The sequence below is a fragment of the Anguilla rostrata genome, chromosome 12 (assembly GCF_018555375.3).
Source record: "Anguilla rostrata isolate EN2019 chromosome 12, ASM1855537v3, whole genome shotgun sequence".
Lineage (NCBI taxonomy): Eukaryota > Metazoa > Chordata > Actinopteri > Anguilliformes > Anguillidae > Anguilla > Anguilla rostrata.
In genome coordinates, this window is record NC_057944.1 from 28078133 (window position 1) to 28096171 (window position 18039).

An 18039-nucleotide genomic window follows, 5' to 3' on the forward strand; every position below is an offset into this window, starting at 1 on the left:
CAAAAGAAAACATCTCTATCTTGCATCATATACCCTTGTGTCCAATAGCTTCATCATGATACGGATTATATCAAAATGTATTGGAACACTGTCATTATTGATTGCTATCTTGTTTTCATTTTGAATTCTGTTTTTGTTTATGATATGAGGCTGTGGTGACTTTGATTCAGTAGATAAAGAGATGAGAATTTTCAATATGCTTTTTATACATCCAATTTCATATGGATATAATTAGTTTGTATATTGCAAATGTCGAAGTGGCACAACGCGGCAAAATGAACTGAATTTTATGAACAAAATGCTAAACATGATCAACGTTCCACTAGAATCAAGGTGCTTGGTCAAAACTCCACAACAGAATCAAACACAATAACAGGCCTACCTTTTTTTCGAGGTTGTAGGCTTATTAAAAACGAGTAAGTCCATTTTAATTTACTTTGCATGTTGCTTTTCATTTCCCATTTTAAAAAATGTAGATATCTTAAGTGCTTAAACATTTAGCAGTGGACACTAACTTCCGTGTACGTTGTTCCAGTTAATCAATGTGACAATGAAGTGCCACATTTGTAGAACAATAAACCTTCCTCTCAGTGAACTTTATTTACACTGGAAGAGAGGCCACACAGCCGTTCATGACGTGCGCAGGTACCAGTTGCCGGAGCAACAAGAATCCCACTAGTTTGTGGGCAAGGCCCATTAACAAAGATTGGCGACCGTTTAGCCAATAACACAGACATTTCCTTTTCGGTGACGTGACTTTTGCAATAGAATCTCCAATCAGGGTGCGATTGCGAGAAGGGGCGTGCAGTTAAATTTACCTGGAGGCAGGAGACCTAGAGAAGAGAGCCCTGATGAGATGATGCTGAAATCGGGTCAATAAACGAACACAGGCGGTGGTGAATGCGCTATCTTGGTATAATAAAACAGAGGCTGAGTTGAAGAAAACACAAATATTTAAACATCAGGTAAGTTTATAAGAAATAACCTAATATTTAAAATATATTGCTACTTTTGAAACTTTGTTTAGCGTACTGCACTTGGGATGTTACTGTGATGTCTTTGCTGCCTAAACAACCAAACGATGCTTAAACTAAAGCATAAGATTATGTCTGCCATTTGTATAAGAATAATGAACGCACTTTTCTCTCTTTTTTTGCAGTGTGGTAATTATGTGTAGCCGATAGATGCCATAAAATACGCATAAATAAAACTCCGTAAATGAGTTAGCTAAGAAGGCGATGCAAAGATTTTTTGTTTTTTGACGCCCCTATATCCCAAGTTATGAATATAGTAAAATTGTACTTTCGGAAATATCCAAAAACAGGCGCATATGTACTTATCAGTTGCCGATAACTAACGTCAGTGTGGCAACAGCCTCGTTTAAAGGGTAAACCCCAGGAAATCGAACAATTATGCTAGTGCTATGCTTTAATCGATGGTGAAGTACACAAAAATATTAGCACTTTGTTGAGTACTAGAAGGAATATAAATGTGCATATGCTTTGCCAGTGGGGAGGAAGGCAGTGCTTTGTTTAGACTCATGGCAAAAATCAGGTGGTTTGTAAAAGCCGTTCATAATTTATACAAATTATATTTCTTTAAATGTTTCTTTAAGTGAAGATTAGCCATAGAATTGTGTTTTAATAAATACTGTATAAATAGTGTTATAGTGCTTATGTTTTGAGTGTATATAAACAATTTTCTTCATGAATAATATATGATAACAGGTGTTCAGTGTTTAACTTATTCAAAAATGTGCTTATCATATATTAATGATGTTAATAATGCAACTTTTATTGTTGCTAGCGCGCAGTCTGTTGGCGACTGTAATTTAGTGTTAAATGCGTAAACTGGTTTTGTCAAACAGAAAAAAATTGATATGGCTGAGGAACAAGCAAGTCAAATTTCAAAACCTGGCGTTTTTCAACGCGTAATTACCTTCGTGCTTAAGCGTTTCGACTAATGCTGTGCTTACTGTCAAAACTGCTGGAGTCCCAGGGAGCAAGAGATAATTCTTCATCGCGGGGCTCCTTAAACTCAGGAGGGGATTGGTGTTCCTTAACAAACATCTTAAAGTAACAGCTACCCTTGCCACAAAAGAACTGACTTCATTTTTTCATTACACGGACACCTCTGAACAATACAACAGCTTGCACATCTTGTGTAGTTTGTTTAGGTTGGTGGGTTTTATTTCTCAGACCACTTCAAATCTAAGCTCTTCACCTACACTATATCTCAGAAACCCAGTACTGACTACGATTCCTACACTGGCCACAAACAGTAAACAGTAGTCAACCAAATGTGTGTGTGTGTGTGTGTGTGTGCGTGAGTCTGCACTCTATATCATGTAAAACCAAATTTGCAAAGATCTGTTTCACGCTCTGTTCTCTAGACTCTGTAACTAGTACTGTATGCATTTCCTACACCTGCCAGTGGTGTGGGTCATATGGATTCAGCACGTGCTGTCAGAACTAGCATATGTGATTGGATATGGCTGTCGCATGAATAGTAAAGGGTACAATATTGATGTCTGAGGCTGGTGATATAGGTGCTGGTTTTTTAGAGCTTCTCTGACGTATCTGTGACATGTAGTAATGTAACGGGCACCTTGACAGTAGGGCGCGTCAGCAAGGAGCCACATACTGCTTGTATAATATAAAAATGTATAGCCCTGTGTAATATAATACTGTGGCCTTGGCAGCGGCATACTGTGCATTGTGTGGTTGTTCTTGGGGCATCATAGTGTGGTAGTAGAGTGTCTCATCACAAACTGGGATTGACTAACTTCTCAGTGTTACACAGTGAGGTTCTTCAGTTGGTCCAAAACTTTATGAGACTATTCATTTGTTTACGGTGTTGGGAAACAGTCTGTCTTGAGTGGATTGGGGGGCCGGGGGGGGGTTGTAGCCATAGAGTTATAATAGTGGAGATGTGAATCATTTTAATATATTAATAATATGAACATTTTACAACCTTATAACAGCTATGCCCTGATTGTCTGTTGAAGTTGCTGCTATCTTATTCCTTTTGGTACCTATTTGGTCCTCTTTGGTCCCTGACGAAGTGAGTTTTATTTACTGACACACTGCAGTGATTCAACTGCAAAGCATCCAGGATAGATTGCCCACTAGGACAGTTCAGGGGAGTCTGGTGTTCAGCTTCCTCATATAAGTGGTGAGTCATAACAGCATTTGTCCAGTTTGCCAATAGATGATTGTGTTAAGCAGAGACTTATTTATCTTTACCTGTTTCCGTTCAACCAACAAAATTATCTATATCCTCTTTAAACCCAGCATTTCATTTTCCCCCCCTGCATTGGACATGAGTCTCTGGTTTTAATCTCAAGAACCATATATTCTACTGTGCTGAAGCCTACACTAGAAGTGACATTCAATTACAATGTAAAAAAATGAAAACGCTTTTTCTTTTTTTCTGCTGGGTCTCAGGAGAATATCTGGAAGGGAGGGTGACGTCAACTCTCACCTCAGGGGTGGGGCGCTGACAATCTGGCCTCCAACAAGGGGTTCGGAGATCTCTGAAAATCTCTTTACTGGTCACACCAGAAATAGACTGTTCCAAGATGCATGGGGGGTGCACGCTCTGGTGGGCAAAGGCACTCTTGTAAAAGATAATTATACACCCCTCACTCCACTTAATCAGCCATTTTAACAGCATCAAAAGCTGGCTCTCCCTGAGGTGCCAATTTCTCTGGCTGCCAAGCTGTGATTCAATGCGCTCATATAATTTGAATCCTCTTGTTTTATTCATTTTTCGTAAAGTGTAAGCCGTTGATTATCCTGGATACCGAATGGTATCCTAGCCTCTCTTTCTGTGCATCGTGAGGGAAACTTTTCTCCTTTTTAACGAGACTGTTCTGCGAACTATAGTCATGTTGTCAATCACAATGACAGGTAACTATGTCATACGATTTTGAAAAGACAGGGAACACAATAAAAGCAACAAGACACGATGCAGCATTAACCAAGACAAATGGTACTGATTTCCCTTAGCTGTAAATCAAGGCCTGGCTCCTTCATGTCGACAGTGTGCAATGTGGTCAAGATGTAGAGTAGTCATGAATTCTTTCTTCGTCTCCATTATGTTCTTCCTGCCATATTCAGCCAATGACATTCAGAACTTAATTTAATTTATGTTAATGGGGTAGTTCTTGGCTAGAGGTCATCCAGACCTGTAACTGCATTGTGATTTTTTTTTTTTTGTTAAAGTGGGCATTGAAAAAGTTCCCTCCTGATCATATGCTGGGTAATTTAGTCATCATTAAGCTGAAATGAAAATAAACTGTAATGAGATTCCCTCCCTCACTCAGTCTGAATGTCTGTCATCAGACCTTTTCTGGGCAGGGCATGGCTGGAATAGGACTTTGCTGAGATGCATTGTCTGAAACACCAGGTGCACCGTACATGCAGCACTGTAAACATTAGACAGGGCTGCAACACTGCTCTCCAGATATGCTGATTAACTGTCTGAAAAAGGTTTCTCTGCTCCAGTTAAAAAAATAGAAAAGTAAAAAAAATAGAAAGTGCAGTACACTTAACAACACAACAGAAGGTGCCATGGAAACGATCACCTAACATTCCCCTGTGTGTGTGTGATTGTAGTGTCCTCATGCCAGAATGTTGTGGGCTATTGCGTGATGTCACACATAGAGAAGGACAAGTCACCACAGCATGTAAATTTTCTTGTCCGTGAGCCAAGGCATTTATTGTGTAACTGTCTGTCAGAGAATAGCCATCTACACCTGAACCCGGGCCAGCCTCAGGTCTGTTGTCACATCTCAAGAGCTCTGGGGACTGTGTTAGCTAGGTTTACCCCATTGGATCCTGTTAGAATGGCCAGGAAACCCTTGGTGGTCTTTTCCCAAAGGTTGAATCAAGTGCCAGTTATTGTTCAATTAACCGAAAGCCTATTGTAGTTTCAGCAGCCATTCTCAGCTCTGAAGGTTGGCTTGCAATTTGAGCTTTACATTATACATTTTAGTCATTTAGCAGATGCTCTTATTCTGAGTGACTTAGAATGAGTGCAAATGAAGAAAAGGCATAAATTCATACTTACCCAACATCCCAAGTAGCAACCAACGACAAGTGTAATGGTCAGGCCACAACACCCCAGCGATAGGTAACCCTTCGTCACTAGAAACAACATGTGGAAGTGAAGGTAAAGAAAGGATTTTATTTATTTAGGGTAGATAGGGGGGAAATTTGAAAGAAGGTAATGAGAATCAGGGTTCTTTTGCACTCACCTAATTCAATGAACCACCTAAGAATCTGACTGATGAACCTTGTGAAATGTGGCGCTGACCAAAAGAACAGTTGATTCAAAACCCACAGCGCAAGATATCTCCAGCATCACCATATTCCCATGTTGAAGTAAAGAGATGAGTTTGCAGACTTATGCATTTCAGCACCATTCTTCTGATAATAACTATTAATGAATGGGTAACTTGAAATGCCAACATGTGGGACCTAACTGGATGAAGCAAAGAGTGTTGATAATTTGAGAGAGAGAGAGAGAGAGCAAGCTTTGTCCAGGATTTCAGGGTAAACAACCCCCTTACCAAATCACACATATACTAAACTGAATTGAGCTCTTGTAGGATGAAAAGGGTATTCAAAGAAAACTAAACTTAGAACACATCAAGTGAAAGGCAGAGCTGGAGAGCTATATTTTTTGTTTTGTTTTGCGAGACCTCTCTTCCATTCTGAAACCAGCATGTTGCCAACATGAAGCAGTAATTAGATGCAATTATAACCTTGTTACAGAGCAGCACGTTGTCACCAGCTGACTCTGTCTGTACAAAGGAGAGTAGGTGCACACATGTATATGCGTGGGTTTGTGTACCAGGGAGCATGAGCAAAATAGGGCCTCATTATTTCAGTGTTGAAAAAGTGGTAATGCAAGACTATTTGAACAGTGGTGGGTTTGGGCTTGGTCTCGTATGTCCATTGTTAGAACGCATATTGTGAGTTTTGTAAAATAAATGTCAGGCATACAGCAAACATGGTATGCTGATACTACGAATAATATAACATCAATTTAAATAAAGCATTAAATCGTACATTTTCCTAGATAAAACTGCATTCAGTTGTTTTTTTTCCCCACAGCAGCCTGCTTTTAATTAGTTGTTTAAATTCTATGTCTAATTAGTCATTTAAAGTTTTCCATCTTCCATTCTGTTCTTAATGTATATAGCCCAAGGGCACACAACTCCGGTCCTGGAGGACCGGTCTGCATGCTGGCTTTTGTTTCGATCAATTACCTTAATTTTAGTTTTCCAACAGCTCTATAAACTACACAGGTTCACTCCTGTACTTGGGCACAGTTTTTAGGATACACTTGCAGTCTGCAGCTGGTGCTTATACAAATATCCGATCAAGATATGCTTGAGATAATTAAATATGAATAAGAACTACATTTTAAATGAAATGTTTGCATTTGTCGAAAGCTGTCGAAAGACAGGAAATTAAACTTATCAGCCCTAACGCTAACATCAGCCTGCCCTCCATCAAGGTGTATCAGCAAAAATGTTTGACAACTGCCACAGCCCCGTATATGTCTCCTGCACTTAAAACCGCATGTGTTCACCATTGGGAAGACTGCTTAAGATCAGAAGGCTTTTGACAAATGCAAACATTTCACTTAAAATATAGTTTTTTGCTATTAATTTCCTTCATTTTTGTGCCGGGAGGTTTAATTAATACTTGGTATTATTATGCATGTAACCATCTCTAGAAATGATTGCCATATGAAATTCAAAACCTCATCATAAAACAAGTATTAGATTGTACAGTAGTCCATCAAATGTTTAAATCATATTTTCTATAACACTGCACTCCATATGTACATTGAGTATACCACCATAGGTGTGAGAAATATCACTCCCAAACATACTCTGCCTATAATCCTGCATTCAGTACCATATGGCACAAAGTAACCGTTTAACTCCCTCCAACCCACAACTTCCACAAGTAATTAACCACATGTAAGAAACTTTTACTACTTTTTTATGACTATTTTACGTTCACTGATCAAATTGCTTTTTGCTGTGTTGTAAATGTGTAACGATTATGAGAATGTCTGCTGTCCTTCTTTAGATAAGGCATATTTTGTCATTAACATCAACATTGGATGGATTAGTGGGAATATGAGTCATTTTGTATATTCTTATTTTAAAAGCTTATTACAAAGGGCTGGGGAAATTAATGATTTGTGCAAATTTATTTAAAGAAAATAGAATGTGTCAAGACATAAGCAATGTTTACCATGCAATGGTAATGGATTTGAGGTGTAATGTTTCATCATTAAAAAGAATCTCTGAAAAAATGAAATAATATAATCAGGCATACAGCCTGATCTATTGTGAGTTGAAGAGTGTCGTGCTATTACACTGAATGCATATCTGAAATAGTGTGTCTTTGTATTAGGCACCATTTGAAGAACAACCGTCTTTTGTTTGATTGTTTATTTTGTTTTCTAAATTGAACAAAAAAGGAACCTCCATCTATAACGTCTTGTTGATTTACCATCTGCTCATTCAGTGAGTGGGTGGTTTGTAACTGAAAAATGATAACCAGTTTGACCTATAGCTCATGTTAACCAGTTTGACCTGTAGCTCCATGTCTCTCTCCACCCCTCCCTGCAGCTGAGGAGCCCTGGGGAAGATGGCCTCTGACACAGCCATGAGGACAGAGCTGGACGACCTGCAGAAACGGGGCAATCAGGTTACTGATGAGGTAATCACACATGGCAACCTGACTTCTTTGTCCCTTCCTCTTCTCAGAAGAAACTCAGATAAGCAGGGATTTCATTCATAGATCCAGCATTGCATCTGCCAAAAGACTCTGCTTCCTAGGAAGGGCAGGCATATGCTATGTAATAATTTGTAATGTAATAAAATGACATTGCTCTATGGTCCAAGAAACTAAATGTCACTAAATAGAACAATACAATGGTATGTGAATGTGGAAATAATTTCCATGTCATATGATTGAATCTGTGATATTGTGTATGCCATATTTTTCACGCATTTAGCCACGTAACATTTCAATAAGTGGAAGCAAGGATCAGACAGGCAATAAAATAATTTAGTCGTTCAGATTCTGTGGCTATTGGTGGAATCATGCGAACTCGGTGAATGTGTCGTGTTGGGATTGATTTCCTTCCTTGCTAATTTGGTATGTCATCCCCCCCCCAGTCCCTGGAGAGTACTCGTCGCATGATGCAGTTGGTTGAAGAGGTAGGGATTTTTCCATCTCTGTCAGCTTCACTCTCCGTGACATAATCAATGCTTTAACTGAATGATTAAGGGCTACAATGGACACCAGTACACAATGTGGTTCTCTAGCTTGGCCACCTCTGACACCAAATAGCTTGTGGGGATTGTAACTGAGTGCGAGATTATGAAGAATAATGATGAATTTAAGGAATACTTATTAGTCAGTGGCAAATTACACACAATGTACCATCTGTATGATTGTATAATTTTCTTTTATTAACAGAGTAAGGATGCAGGAATCCGGGTGTTGGTCATGTTGGATGAGCAAGGAGGTAAAAACCATCTGGGAATAACTCTCTATTTGTTCTAATTATCTTTTAGATTACTGTTTTAATCCAGTGAAAATATCTGTTCCTCATAGCAGCTCATGTTTTTTATGATACATTTGAATAATAACAAAATGTCATTAAATACATTGCCTAATTTCTTTGTGGAATATAGTCAGCATCCTGGTTACAGACTGAAAAGAAAGGTGAAGCTCACTTCTGCTTTCTCAGAGACCGTTCCCTCTGCATGTCTCCTGGCTCATTTTGGCTGCATCTTAGCATCTGACTGCTAGAACAGTAACAGCACATGAAAAGTAACCATCAAATTATTTTCCTCCAGTCATATGAGAAATGAATTGTGGCATAGGATAAGGAGCAGTCCTATTTTAATTTTTTTCCAGTCCTTCTGTCTGTCGGTCTGTCTGTCTGTCTATCAAGCTGTCATTCTCAGAATGTATGCAATATGTGTAGGTTGATGTTTTTGCCAAAATCATCACGATATAAAATTGTTAGAACATCTGCGGAAATGTATAGTGGGCATTCTACATTAGTCTGGCCGCTCATACAGCGAGAACACACTACTGAGTCTTTCTTTGCTTGTCCTTATATGTAACCTTGATGCGGTGTGTATTATGTGTGCTTGGATATCTCTGTGTGTGTATGTGTCTGATTGGGTGGTTGTGTGGCTGTGTGTGTGTGTGTGTGTGTGTCCGTGCATGTATGGTTGTTTCTGTGTGTGTGTGTGTGTGGTTGTTTCTGTGTGTGTGTGTGTGTGTATGGTTGTTTCTGTGTGTCTGTGTGTGTGTGTGTATGTGCGTATATGTATGGTTGTTTCTGTGTGTGTGTGTGTATGTGTATGGTTGTTTCTGTGTGTGTGTGTATGTGCGTATGTGTATGGTTGTTTCTGTGTGTCTGTGTGTGTGTGTGTATGTGTGTATGTGTATGGTTGTTTCTGTGTGTGTGTGTGTGTGCGTATGTGTATGGTTGTTTCTGTGTGTCTGTGTGTGTGTGTATGTGCGTATGTGTATGGTTGTTTCTGTGTGTGTGTGTGTATGTGTATGGTTGTTTCTGTGTGTGTGTGTGTGTGTATGTGTATGGTTGTCTGTGTGTGGGCGCGCGCTCATTTGTGGGGTGTGTGTGCATGTCCGTCACACGGTCGTGTGATTTGGTGAATGTATATGTTGTATACGTATGCGTTTGCTTCTCTGTCTCTCCCCACCCTCCTGCCCCCTGCCTATGCGGGCAGAGCAACTGGATCGCATCGATGAGGGCATGGATCAGATCAACCAGGACATGAAGGAGGCAGAGAAAAACCTCACAGATATGGCCAAGTGCTGCGGGCTATGCGTCTGCCCGTGTGCCAAGTAGGTCCAAATCCTGCCTGTCCCGGGCCCCGCCCCTTAGCGCCACTCGCCACCGGTCAGTCATTAAATCTGGACCCCGCTTCCCAAAGCCGCTCGTCATCAGTCAGTCCGTCCGTCCGTCTGTTCGCCCGTTGGTCAATCTGTATATTGGTCAACTAGTCAGGCCTGTCCTCGCAAAGGCGCTTCTCTGTGTCGTGGTTCATTTGTGGCTCTGTTGAGGGGGTTGTGTGATTAGAAGGGGGCTTCAGGGTTGCTGAAGCATCCTTGTGCTGGATCAGTGGGTGAGACTCTCCAGGCTTTTTACAACACAGGGTGAGGTGCTTCTTTACCCCCTACATAACTGGTAAATATTTCAAAAGTAGGCACCAGTATAAAGAAGTGTTCACTGTGTATGTGTGTGTGTGGTCTGTGTGTTTGAATGTGTGTGGCGTGTGTGGTAGCATGTGAATCTGTGTCTGTGTTTGTGTCTTGTATTTCTGGATTTCTGGACTTACACATCAAATAGTATACAAGTGCAGTGGTAAAAACCTGAGAATGGTTGCACAAAATGGATACTACAGACTGCAGAGTTTACTTCTGACAAGCAGAAACTTGCCTGTTGCAAGTCTGGTTTATCCAGAATAGCTCCATGTTTCATTCATGAGACAATTTAGGCTGTGATATCATACTAATGCATATTTCAGAAAGCAGCCTGTTCTTACAATCATCTACCTTCTACTCACACAATACCTTCCTTGCTTCCATACTGTGTGAGCTTTTTGTTCATGTGTGAGCTCATTTTGTTCATTTAATTATTTAATTTTAAAATTTTATTTTTTTAATATTACCACTTGTGCCGTTTTTTTTTTTTTACTGCTGTTTGCTTTCATGTGTCGCAGTGCTTTCATCAGAAAGCTGTTGTGTGTTTCGACCCCTCCTCCCCCACCTACCCACCTACTCCCTGACCCCGCCCCCTCTGTCCTCTGCCCCTCCCCCTCCGGTCTACCCCCTTCCCATTGTTCAGAGCAACTGGAGCACATCGAAGAAGGCCTGGACCAGATCAATCAGGACATGAAGGAGGCTGAAAAGAACCTCACAGACCTGGGCAAATGTTGTGGTCTGTGCTCCTGTGATAAGTAGGTGTGGGGGGACCCACAGAGATGATGGCCCAGCCCCTCACCCATCCCACCCCCCTCCCCCCCACCCATCAGGTCACCCCCCCCCCCCCTTACTCCCTTTGTGCATGTCGATGTGCTTGGACGCTCCGGTCAGACTGTGAGAGCGCATCCCCAAAGCGCTGACCCTAGATCAGCCTCTCTGAACTCAATCCAAAGCCCAACGTCCTTCTGCAGGAACTGATGGACCTGATCCAGGTTCAGCCTTTGGGAGCCTCTGTGTATCCACGCCTGCTTGATTGATTGATCACCTGCCTGCCGCCCAGACATGCTTGCTCGTCTGTTCTGCATGAAATTGTGTTCACGGTTCTCCCTCAGAAGCATCTTAGCTATCCCTTTTATGTCAGTTAACCTGACTAAATATGGGTCTATTGAGAAAACCATATACTGTCAACCCAGCATGCACCAAGCAGTGTCCTGAATTGTCATATTGACCGTATGTTTATTAAATATGTTTATATGTTAGTTGTTCAGTCACAGTCTGATTACTGGCTTAATTTGAATTTCAGGCACTCTCTAGATCATACTTAATTTAGATGTATAAGGAATATAATAAGGTCTATGGTAAAATAAACCAAGATCAACTGTAAGAGCTTGAGTCAAAGTTGCAATGAGGCCCTCATACCATAGATATTGTATAGACTGACTACTACATTCTTTCCAGCCTTAACTGTGTGAAGCTCAACAGTTTTAGGTGCTTCCAGATATCCATTGAAACTATATTGTACTTGGCAGCACCCTTGGCTCAGTTTGGTCAATCCTTTGATCAAAGAAAGCAGACAGTATTTTCACAGTTAAGAATCCGGAGCAGTATCTAGTTGATCTAGTCTATAATAATATCTGTAGTCATGTCTACACAGTATCACAAGGCTTTTCAGCCAGGGTGTGGGGCTCACTGAAGACATCATGGGTTTAAAAATGTGCAAGAAGTTTATTTTCAAGCTGGTTCTCAGGGACATTCAGATAACATTAAAAGAGAGAGATGCAATATTTACAAGTGTTTCATGCCAATAAAGCATTTTTAAAATTTGAATTTACACTTCAGATAAAACATAGTCGTGATAAACCAGTTAATTTGTCAAGCTGTTCATTACATTTTCCCCCAATATTAGGGTACCACTACCTTGTAAACCATTTTAAAACAATTTAACTTTTGAAACAAAAAGGAGCAAATCTGAGACCATTTCCTGTTGTATCCTTTTGTATAATAGGCAGAGCACCAGATTAGCACATGCATTTGTAGAATATTCATAATGAAAATTCATAATGAACATTTTTGGTTACAAAACAGTAAATAGTATATGGCTGGCCTATTGAGGACAGCTACGTTACATGAACAGTGTTTGGCTGTGCTATTGTATGCCCAGCAGTCAAGCAGTAAAGTACACTTACCTTTGCTCTGGCAATGTTTTACAAGAATATTACGACAGTCACCTTACAGTCTGCAGACCATCTTGTGCTGGCAGGCGTACAGGCCTCCAATGTGCAATGTGATGGGAATACCCTACTGCAGGGCTGCACAACCCTGTCCCTGTAGCTCTACCTCCTGTAGGTCTCCATTTCAGCCCTAATTTGGCACACCTGATCCTACTAGTTAGGGTTGGGGTAAAAATCTACAGGACGGTAGATCTCCAGGAACAGAGTTGGTCAGCCCTGTGTCTTTTGGTGAAACTATGGCTAACTAGACATTTCCCAGCATGTCTGCCCGTCCACGTCAGCATTGGTATAATTGGTATTCATTGGAGCGTTGTATGTATCACTACATACATGAAGAGCTACTGACGGAGTTAGATTCATACCTGAGAGGCTCTATGTTTACAAAATTTCAGACAAGGCAACTGCTGAATGTACCCTGATTTAGCATTGCATTTGCACAGTGGTTGTTAAAACCCGATCTGGTCAAGATACATCAGTATGAAAACATCGTAGATGACCCAAACAATGACCTCAAAAAATGCAATCATAGTTTTAAATGCCAGAGAGCATAACGCCTGGTAATACATAATTATCAGTGACAGCAAAGCCATATTCACAATGACTCTCTCTTCTCTGACTTTCCCTCTTGTATAATCATTAAAAAGAACAGTAAAAAAGTCTAACTTATTAGAGTGTTATTGTCAATGTGAATATTCCTTTCTTGCCAAAGTAACATTTAGTGCTTTACAAGTGATGTCCTGTTTGAGGTCAAATCAAGATTTGGGTCAAATATTAATGTTGTCTAGCAGGATTAAGCATCTCAAACACATTTTTGCCCCAGGTATGGTCACCTTAGGAGGCCCATTCAAAAACATAAAGATACAAATTATTGCAAAACTAAGTGCAACAAATATTGGTTTCCAATATTCAGTTGTTTAGCTGTCACCATTATCCTATGAAATTATTGTGTGTTATGTATAGTATAAAAACATATTAAATTATCCCTTTAAAACAAATAAAAACCACCAAGATTTTTTTTCAAAAGCAATTAAAACTGAAGGGTTGCAATATTGGCATACTGTGGTAACAGCTGCTGTTAAGCACGTAAATAATTGATACCATCAATCTCCCCCTTAGCTGTTGAGAGTGATGAGATACAGTGTAGCGTAATGTGACAATCCTGAAATGAGGGTCGCGTCTGAGGAGGAACGTGCTGGCGCTGTACCTATGGTAACGTGCATGTCCTGTCTCTGTGACCTGGCCAGGCTGAAGGACTTTGAGGCCAGCGGCGCTTATAAGAAGGTGTGGGGGAACAACCAGGATGGCGTGGTGTCCAGTCAGCCCACCTCTCGCGTGGTGGACGAGAGGGAGAAGATGACCATGAGTGGCGGGTACATCCGCAGGTGAGCAAGCTCTGTGCAGGTGACTGATACAGAACAGGGCTCCACAAAACCGATCCTGGAGAGCTGTGTGGTTTGCGTTTTTTTTTTTTTTTTGGTTGCTCAGCACATTGGTTCATTATTGATGCATCCATCACATTACATTACATATACTGCATAGACACCCTTATCCAGAGTGAATTAAAAACTATATATAAGTGTGGTCAACAGGTTAATAATAGCAACAGTAACCTCATAGAAGATGGTTAGCAATATGAAAGCTATTAGCATTGCAAACAAGTGCTAGAATCACAATCAACTATTGGCAATAATGAGCTATCTTGACAGGCATATTAGACGATCCTGTGAACATATCCTCAAGAGAATATAAAATGGATACTTTTTGAGTGTTTCAGGAGTTTAGGTTCCACAATTGAACAGAATTTAATAAAACAAATGTTACATGACAAGAAATCAATGTTAACCTCTGTAGAAACATGTCCCCCAGCATTATGGCTGAAGTGCTCTGTGGTCTGACTGAACTGCCTGTGGGGTCAGGCGATTTTAACCTCCCTCATAACTACCTTGCATCTCAGGGTCACCAATGACGCACGCGAGGACGAGATGGAGGAGAACCTGACGCAGGTCGGGAGCATCCTGGGAAACCTGCGCAGTATGGCGCTGGACATGGGCAACGAGATCGACACGCAGAACGTCCAGATCGACCGCATCCAGGGGAAGGTCAGATTCCTGCAAGCTGCCCAGAGATGGGGCCTGATTATCTGTCTGGGATGAGGTGTCACATCTGCAACGGGACCTCAACACGCCTACTCTGATGATGTTCAGTTGGGAGCTATGTGAACATGACCAAAAACACACCTCTGGAGTCCTGTTGCAGTCATCACATGTTAGTAGATGCCTGGAGTAGACTCAGTGGGAAAAGTCCTTAGTTAAAGGTTGTGAGGAACATACTAGTCTAGCACTGGACTTTGTTTACTCTTGCAGAAGGGGTATGTTCTGCTTACTGAGCTCACCTCAGGTTTCCCAGTCAAGATCAAAAGCATCAGTCAGTTTAAGAACAACAGCCTAAGAAGAAAAAATCAGTGTGAGAACACAGATGTTTGAGAGCCTATATATCCAAAGCCAGGGGTTGCAGGCTCTCCTTCCAAGGCAAATGCCCACTGAAGTAATCACCTCCATCATCACTTAGACACTTAGTAGCAATATCTGTTTAGTTAACGTTTTATTAAAAAATCATGTTTTTCCCACATTTAGGAGGTGGGTATTTCACAATTTCAAGTTGTATCACTTCCTTAAACCACTTGTGATGATAGTTGTACTGCTGTTACTGTGGATATTGTAGATGATTACAGTGAAATTCACTCTGAAATGAAATTGGAGTGCTTGCATTCAGGTTTTTTCATGAGTAAAAATCTGGAAATGCTTTGTTTGCAGGCAATCATCAACGAATCCCGCATCAGTGAAGCCAACCAGAAGGCCCACAAGCTTATAGCAAGATAAACCAAGACCAGAAGACTTCTATACAAGTTTTAGCATGTATACACTCCCTCTTAAAGATGAACTTACTGTACACACACACATACACACAACTCATAACATGACTTTCTCTACATCATACATGTGACCATACACAAGAAAAACACACTTTCTGCCAGTCCCTACACTCAAGATCAACATTAACAAAATATCCTGAAAAGAAAATATTCCTCTCTTAATCCTACGTGTGTCAAACACAAAGCACTTTCTCAGTTTCAAACTCACAAATAAAGCACACACAAACAAGCCTCAGAAAAACACTTCTCTCAAGAAAAACAAACCTTCAGGCATACACGAACACACACTCATTCTTTCTCACAGAAAACCATCAAGAAATAGAACATGGGACGGTCAATCTGTAAGCTTGGAATTGAGTTTTAACATTTTTCTGAATTGCATTTACAGTGCTGTACTCCCATAGACAATGCTACTTGTCTTCAACACACGCTTAAAGATAATCGGTTCTCAATTGCTGTAGTCTTTGATGTGAAGGTGTATCAAGTGCCACCTTCCCTATCAAAGCCAAACGTTCAGCCAATCAGTGGTATTACAACAGTATATTTCATACAATATACAATTCCTAAGGTATAAAACATTAAACCATGTAAAATCCAAAATTCTAATGTAGATGCATTGCCATACAATGTTAACTCTTATATTTATTAAAACATTCATAGTTCAGAGACAAGCTATTGTGGGTTTTTGAATTCCTTCTCTATATAGCCAAAAATTATTGAGCATGGACCAGAGGCATGGACTAAAAAAATTGCCCTTTCTCCAAAACCATCCCTGCTGCCATCTGGTGGCTGAAATATTTACTACTCCATTCCATACTCTCAAGGTATGAGCCATCAAAAAACAAGTCAAGATGGAGACAATTCTAACCTTTCGGCCATGTTGCTTCGGTGTAGTCTACTGCCACTTTCTTATTGTGAAAAATACAATATTATACAATATTATTCTTTAAAAAAATGTTTTTAAGTCAAACTGACTCTGTGTGGTAAGGAGCAGACTGATGTGGAATAATGTTTTAGCTTATGACGAGGGAAGTAAAAATGGGCTAGCTAGCTTCACCTATTCAACGGTTCAGTGGAAATATACATGGATGTTCGTTGTACTGAAGGCATTGTACATGCTCTTATGAATTCATGTTTTCTATTTCGAACTGAAGAATGGAATGGAGAATAGTCGCATGTTCAGTGATCATTTTCTGCCCCAATCTCCATTTTTCTGCCTCCCTTCCCTCTCTCTTATTGATATTAAAAGAACCTGACACTGACATGACAAGCAGAAAAATTTCTTCCGTGCAAAATTGTCATCTTTAATCTTTACATTTGGCATTTCCATTGCTGAAATTCATTAAGGAGGACACATTGTGCATGAAATGATCATTTCATGCACCCTCTCTGAAGTTGTCACCTAGTAACGTATTGAATAGCACAAGGCATCATTCTCAACTACACACGACACATTTACAATTGGAATTTCCAAGGTTTAGAATGTAGTCATTACTGCAGGCGTTTCGTAGATTTAAGATTTGTAAATATCCAGTTATTGTTGAACTTGGGCTGTAAAATGATGCGGTGTGAGATGTCCAGTGTGTATAGTGAAGCACTTAAAACTGGTGTATAGTTATAAACCTTTGTGTTGAATATCCATTGGGACACATTGATGTCATTCTTCCGTGTCATATCCTTTTTTTTTTTTTTGTATTTTCAGCTCCTCAACCCTCAGTGCTATAAAACCTTCCTATACTCTGATTACTCTGTACATGACAACCTTCTGTACCTATACTGACTGTGGTGATGGTGGATGTGGTGATTATTAAATTAATTGTGGATTTATCTTCAATGTCTCAGTGTTCACTGGTCACTAGATTAGAGTGTACAGACATATGTTCAATGACAGACTCAAAAAATCCAACACAGATATCTCAGGCTGTTGACACAAAGCCAGATGCTACCTTAGTGCAAGACAATGCCACTTTTTTCATGCTTCCATTCCAAAAAGAAGGCTTTTGTTCTAGCTCATGACTTGGTAGCTTTAGTAATAGGCATACGACAATATTTTAGTACTATCAGTATATCCATTGACTCCATTTTCCCATACTTTGCATACCATAAACATTTTATGTAGCTATTTTTGAAGCATACATTTTTATAACAGAATACATTAACGCCTAGTGTTTAACTGTGTTACATAATCATTAGAACTGAAGATACAGGTAATTCTAAGTTTCCCCTGGATTTAAATTTCCTTTACAGGATGTCGCTGTATGAACGAACTTCTCCTAACGTTCAACGCTAGTAAGCAAAACTTGCTTTCATAACTTGTATTGTTGAGCCACCAACAATAAGCATCGTTATATGAACGGTTTTAAGTGTCTTTTTGAGCAATGCGAGTAAACTCAATGCAAGAGGTTAAAGCCAGCAGGCCTACTTGACCTTCATAAATCACAGGTGTGGGAGGCTTTAGAAACAGAAACCACGCATTTTTAAATAGTTGTAGCAGGAAATATATGTTCAAAAAAAACTTGTTAAATAGTATGTGACATTTCTCTTTCATTAATAGCATCAGTTTCGTATAATTTAACCCATATACGCAAAACAG

At 40.1% G+C, this 18039-nt stretch overlaps 1 protein-coding gene and 1 long non-coding RNA gene across 3 annotated transcripts; one reads left to right on the forward strand and one right to left on the reverse strand.

Annotated features, from left to right (window-relative positions):
• Positions 1 to 69: 69 nt before the first annotated feature.
• On the forward strand, positions 70 to 17273 carry zgc:101731 (SNARE_SNAP25N and SNARE_SNAP23C domain-containing protein). Of its 2 annotated transcripts, none has more exons than XM_064303426.1 (8): positions 70 to 965; positions 7661 to 7751; positions 8213 to 8254; positions 8517 to 8565; positions 9806 to 9923; positions 13759 to 13896; positions 14469 to 14613; positions 15328 to 17273. In XM_064303426.1, exons 2-8 carry the CDS (start codon positions 7680 to 7682, stop codon positions 15391 to 15393), a joined length of 630 nt encoding a protein of 209 aa, XP_064159496.1. In that variant the 5' UTR covers positions 70 to 965; positions 7661 to 7679; the 3' UTR covers positions 15394 to 17273. The 2 variants fall into 2 exon arrangements, with proteins under 2 accessions (XP_064159496.1, XP_064159497.1); XM_064303427.1 differs by lacking the exon at positions 9806 to 9923 and adding an exon at positions 10927 to 11038.
• On the reverse strand, positions 16648 to 17971 carry LOC135236851 (uncharacterized). Its single transcript, XR_010324680.1, has 2 exons — positions 17209 to 17971; positions 16648 to 17158 (listed from the first exon to the last, which is right to left on the reverse strand). It is a non-coding gene; the product is annotated as an uncharacterized LOC135236851 (long non-coding RNA).
• Positions 17972 to 18039: the final 68 nt, after the last annotated feature.